Here is a 6,344-nt window from a genome sequence, read left to right as displayed (position 1 = left end):
AAATGCCATGAATCTTTCCTATCAAAATTTCCACCTAATTCCTAGAGAACATTGACCAGGGACCTCGTCGCGTATCAAAACCAAATCATTGATCACGTGACCGTACTACACTCGAGGGGTTATACCAAATTGAAAGGGGATACCCGTCCATACCTTATCAAATAGGATACATTGAGTCAATAACCAAACACGTGGTTGTACTAAAAAAAATTTGGCAATAGGACCACCGAAACATACCCACCCAACCAGGTACATTCTAGGAACGTGCCATTTAAGTTCCATATGTACCGTTTACGTACCTGGTACTTGAAAAATGTACATTTCATATGCATAGCACGTGTCGCTAGGTACGTGCCTTTCGAGGAATTTCTGACACTTGAAAGGTACTTTTACATGCTTCACTGGAATGTGAGGAATGTGAATGGCACATACCCCATGTACCATGGCATGGTTGTGCGTAAGTTGCTTCGTATTGCGACTAGGGTTGCCAAGTTAGCCACTTTGTGACGAGATCTGGCCATTTTGAGAACGTCGTTAGTCACATAATTTCCAAAGAGCCAATAGTGGCTTTTTAGCCATATGCTTTTCACTTCTATAGCCACTTTCTGAGTTTAGCCACATTGTAATATATTGTGTGTGTCATTTTGCAATTTTCTGACGTTTGATGCGTTCTCGAGGTTGTAACATTCTAAACCCCACTGGCAGAATTGTCCTCATAAAATTAGCATTGATGGTTATATTGTGACGTTACACAGCAGAGAATTAGTTCAAAACCTGTACGTTAAAACTAGACGTTAAATAAAATTTTCGGGAAGACGTAAGTTTAAGTATAAACTAACTCCTTAAAGAAATTCAGCCTGATAATATAGACATCCTTCAGGAAATGGTTATCCTTCCTTTTCCATTATTATTTGGCTATGAAACAAATGCCGGAGACATATACAACCGCTATATACAACAGTGTGGTGTTGGAATGTGTAATGATTAGGATGTGATGTTTTATTTTATTTTTTTGAAAGTTCAACACTTCCAATGTACCCGTAAAAATGTACTAAAGAAATAGTGCCCATGTTTTTTAAATATTCAATTAGAACTGGACAATCTACATGAAATTTGCAATCGATCAGTGAAAACGTCATCTTTCTAGAGCCTGTAGTTTCTGAGATCTCATTGTCGAGAAACATATATGTGTATTTTAAAAGAGCTCCAAAGATGGCAGCACAATTCATTTGCATGTATTTCGGAGAAGGCTTACTAAAGGCAAAGGCCTTTGAACAATAATTTAAAAGGATAAACTTTGTGAAAAATATTTATTTCAGTAATTTATTTAAACTACACTCTTTTAAAAATATTTGTCTTTGTTATAAACGTGAAATCACAAATAACCGTAAATCAAAGGTTTGAATGCTAAGATTATAGGTTAGAGCTGTTCAGTATATCTCGCGAACTGGCCACCTGGAATCTCTAACCAGGTAAAAAAATAGGGTATTCGTTGCTGGCGAAGAAAAATAACCAAGTCACTTAGTGTGTCCATCCCCAATTGTTGATTTTATTCGCGATCTTCGTACATACGGTTGGAATACTTGCCTCTTTGGGGTTTAGGAAACAACCGTCGAATTGTATTTTCATACCTCCACGGAGGTTGACACTTTGATTTGATCTTAACTGTCGACAACCTTGCTATTCTCTAGGCTTACGATTTATTTTGATAATCTCTAGTGGGAGAGATTAAGGGTTTCACTCGAGTGGAGACTGCGTTACCGTACACATTAGTGTACATATTTTTGGAAGCTTAGCTTCATCATTCATTCATTTCATTTCGTCACACCTTTTCACTCATTACCTACACCGTGACTTATGGCGTCCCAACCTGTCATTGGACAACATTCTGGCTTACCACCTATAGCACCGGAACCTTCTTGCTCATCTGGGAAACCGCTTAGACGACGTTGCCATTCTCTGGAAAGGATTTCTAGCAGTCAGGGTTCATCAGCTCGTCAACGTTCTCCTGTTGCATCCACAAAACTACCACCCGCTAAACGTCAACATAAGCTAAGCGATGCCAGCTCTGAGGCATCCATGATCATTGACATTCAGGATGATCGTCAGTTTCCAAACCTGCCTCCTCCTAGTCGACCAGCCATCCATTCTTTCCTGCTTCAGAACTTTGATCCAAAATTTTCAAATCCAAAGCTACTTTTAGTACAGATCACAAAATACATGCCTCGGGCGAACATCACTCAAATAGTCAAGACTAGGAACGGCATGATTATTAAGACGCCTGACCCGGAGTTTCTCCGTACGACACGGAACAAGTGCAGCTTTGAGATTTTTGTCTCCAAATCAACCATGACCAAGCTTAGCGACCAACGCCCGAAACAGCCACCACCACCGAGGAAATCACCAACATTGTCTGTAGTTATACGAGGGGTAGATCCGAGCTATAGTGACGAGGAGGTCTTTGAAGAACTTAAACTGGAAGGGCACAATATCATAAAATGTATCCGAATCAAAAACGATCATGGGTTGACCTACATGGTGCGGGTTCTCACAAACTCTCAACAGACTATCGATGAGTTACTCACCCGTGGCGCCTATATCTATAAACAACGCCATCGTGTTGAACCATCACGCACCTCCGCTCCTTTACCCATTCGCTGTGAACGGTGTCAGGTCTACGGTCAGCACTCCACTTCCCAATGTAAAAATCCATTCAAATGTGGTTATTGTTCCGGCCCTCACCCTACAAGAAGCTGTACAAACTTACAATCACCTCCAACCTGCTCCACATGTCAAGATCATTCTCACCCTACATACAGTTACAAATGCCGATCCAAACCAGCTCCTGAACCAACAAAGCCAGAGACTGTGGCACCATTACGCATACCGGACCAAATCCAACCACCCGCCAATCCAGCTTTACAGCAACCTGTAACTGTCCATCAGCTTCTCACATTTCTTACCTTCTCGCTACAAAATATCCATCCATTCCTTCGAGATCACATCGCCCAACAAATTCAAATCGCGGCTAAGGCAATTTTCCACGCCACTATCTATCCAACATATTCCGGCAATGTCGTCTATTATCACTCAAATGTACTCGAAACGGAGGTTTAACAGCTATCCTGTCATCATTCTCTGCATTATGGCGCTCTCCTTTTTGTTCTTAAACATCCGTTCTTTACCACAGCATAAGCCGCTCTTCGAAGCACTTTTACTCGAAGAAAAAATCCATGCCTTTATCCTTAATGAGACACATCTCACACCCAGATTGTCATGCCGCATACCTCGCTTCCAACTGTTACGCCAAGATAGCACTTTCCCTGCTAGGCGAGCCAACGGGGGAGTAGCGATTGGGTTTTCACCTTCTATTCCATTTCGTAGTCACTCTCCGACTCTGCCTAATCTTCCTGAATACCTTATCACATCATTATATTATCAGGAATTGTATGTGACTGTAGCAACTATATACATCCGTCCTGGGCATGATATTCCGTTCAGCTTCTTTCAGTATATCTCCAATACCTTCCGTACCTACATCATTATGGCAGATGTGAATTTACATAGCCGGACACATACTCAACGGGATCGTTTCCTCAACTACATCACCAGTCATACTACTGGAGTGACTCTGCCACTTCCAAAACCGACTCGTCCCGCGAGTCAGACTACTCCAGATATAGTTATTGTTTCGAACAACATGTCACATCGTAGCTGTGTTAACGTTCTTGATCTCATTGGTAGCGATCATGCTCCAATCAAGCTAGACATTCAGACTCGTGTAACTACCACTTCTCAGTCTTCTTCTCCCCGTACTGTCTATCGTTACGATAAAGCAAATTGGACAGCTTACAGATCGTATCTTCAGGATCATCTTCATCATTTACAGCCACCAGCTACAGAATCAGAACTTTCTGAAACTTTGGATTCTCTAGTTAATGCTATCCATAACGCCACAGACAAACATATCCCTAAGTCAACAGTTTCGACTTTTCGACCCTCTTTACCTCCTCAATACTTACCATTGATCAAACGGTCCCGACAGTTTTATAGAGATTTTGCTGCCACTGGCAACCTTGACTCTCTTCATCATTACAGGCAGTTGCAACGAACGGTGCACAACTATCTTAAGGCTTACAAATTGCGATGCTGGGTCAAAGCTTGCAACAATCTCGGCTCACTTTCACATCCCACTCAGTATTGGAAAAGATTCCGACAGCTTACAGGTCGAAATACTCGTACAACATATCCTCTTATCGACAATAATACTCCGCTGCACACTGATACAGACAAGGCCAATGCATTTGCAAGATATCTCCAGGACATCTTTACGCCTCTTGCACCTGAAATTCCACATCGTTCTCATCCAGTCGACAAACTCAATCTGGATTCTCCTCATCTACAGCCTAATGTTAATCACACTCTGCCTGAAAACAATCCTCTTACTACACCGATCTCTATATCTGACATCAATTCAGTTGTAGCTCACAGACGTAACACAGCCCCTGGCATGGATTCTATTACATATAGACACATTAAAGAAAGTCCGTACGTAGTATTATATCTGCTTTGTCACATCTTTACTTTTATCCTTCGCACTGGCTTTGTACCTGCTGACTGGAAAACTTCGAAAACTCTTATGTTTCTCAAACCACATAAACCTGTTGCTTCTGTTAGCTCATACCGTCCTATTCAACTAACATCGACCTTCAGTAAAATACTGGAACGCATCATTGTCAAACGTCTTCATTCATACCTGGCACATCACCACGTCATTCCACTCGAGCAAGCTGGTTTCAGACCTTCTTTCAGCATTAATGACCAATTGCTCCGCCTCTCAAATTCCATCTATACTCACTTTAACACAGGCAACCCGTCCTGCTTGGTCCTGTTTGATCTCGAGAAGGCTTTCGACAAGGTCTGGCATCCCGCTCTCATCTATAAACTCAAACAGCTCCGCCTGCCTATTGCTTACCTTAGATTCATCTTTAATTTTCTTAGCTGTCGATTGGCTTATGTCTGTATCAACACTAGTTTTTCATTTCCTATTTTTCTTCATTCTGGAGTTCCCCAAGGATCGGCTTTGTCGCCCTTACTATATATTCTATTCGTTTCCGACTTCCCAGCAGTCCCAGATAATGTTAAGCTCTTTCAGTATGCCGATGACACTGCACTTTTTGCGACGGGCAAAACAATTCATCAGCTTAATCTGGCTCTCCAGGATGCTATTAATGTCTTTGTTGATTGGTGCTCCCACTGGAGACTGATAATAAACCCAGCAAAAACTCAATGTATTGTATTTCTTGCCCCGAAGCATCGTTCACGTGTACACCGCAACCCAACACTCTTACACCTCTCTGTACAAGATGTACCTTTAAAACCTACTCGCAGTGTCAAATATCTAGGAGTAACCTTCGATCATCAACTAACCTGGACACCACATCTGAAAGATATCTCCAAGAAGGCGTACTCTCGCCTCAATCTTCTGAAAGGTCTTGCTGGAACTACCTGGGGACTCCATACTCATACAGTTCTTAACACGTACAAAGTTTTCCTCCGCCCGATTTTGACGTACGGATTTACAGCTTGGATATCTGCTCCGACCTCATACTATGAGAAATTATGCATCTTGGAACGTCATGCCTTGCGAATTGCTTATCGTATCAAATTACCAAGTCCCACTCAAGATCTCTATCATAGACTTACATTTCCGCATATCTTATATCATTTAGAAACATTACGCACTAAATATATTACCCAGCGCCTGCACAACAATCATCCACTTCTTCAGCAAACTTTTGACGATCATGCCCGAAGTACCTCTCCCGTTGCCGCTTTGTTCCCTCCGCTCTCATTACTATTCACTTTGTACCATTACACTCTACCTCCAGACCACCCAGACGCCGTCTACTACGAGCCATACACTACAGCCGCTCATCTACCTCACATATGGCCATCACATGCACAGTGACACCTTGTGTACTAACAGGGCTCCTCTGTCCTCATTGATGCCTAGCGCAGCCCCTAAAGATAACCAGCATTAGTTCAACTAACAAAACCTATGTGTTGTAGTGAGTTTCGCACTTCATTTCATCATTCCACATCATATCACTTACAGTTATGGTTTTCTGCAGTGTATGTATTTACTTTCCTCATGATTATGGTTAAAGGCCATAATGACTATTAAAGTTTGAATAATAAAGTTTTCTGTACCTACCCATAGCCCAACCATTGCTTTCTGAATAGCAGAATATACTAAACATCTCTTCCCCTACAGAGGGCGTAACCCTCTTCGGGTAGTAGCTAGCGTAGGCTAGCTGGTAAAAAAAAAAAAGTATATCTCA

The 6,344-nt window shown here is 41.9% G+C and overlaps 1 protein-coding gene across 1 annotated transcript; it reads left to right on the top strand.

Moving 5' to 3' along the window:
* The first annotated feature begins 3,145 nt into the window (after positions 1-3,145).
* LOC145671599 (uncharacterized) lies at positions 3,146-6,044 on the top strand. Its single transcript, XM_081740791.1, has 2 exons — positions 3,146-4,548; positions 5,990-6,044. Exons 1-2 carry the CDS (start codon positions 3,146-3,148, stop codon positions 6,042-6,044), a joined length of 1,458 nt encoding a protein of 485 aa, XP_081596917.1.
* Positions 6,045-6,344: the final 300 nt, after the last annotated feature.

The sequence above is a fragment of the Thermobia domestica genome, chromosome 15, assembly GCF_964235325.1.
Source record: "Thermobia domestica chromosome 15, izTheDome1.hap1.1, whole genome shotgun sequence".
Taxonomy (NCBI): Eukaryota; Metazoa; Arthropoda; class Insecta; order Zygentoma; family Lepismatidae; genus Thermobia; species Thermobia domestica.
This window is presented reverse-complemented; position numbering and strand designations above follow the sequence as displayed.

Excerpts from the sequence above, each read along its gene's own strand:
- LOC145671599 (XM_081740791.1), top strand. The coding sequence starts at position 3,146 with ATGGCGCTCTCCTTTTTGTTCTTAAACATCCGTTCTTTACCACAGCAT. Across the intron at positions 4,549-5,989 it reads AGACACATTAAAGAAAGTCC|GGCTCCTCTGTCCTCATTGA; the intron begins GTACGTAGTATT and ends GTGTACTAACAG.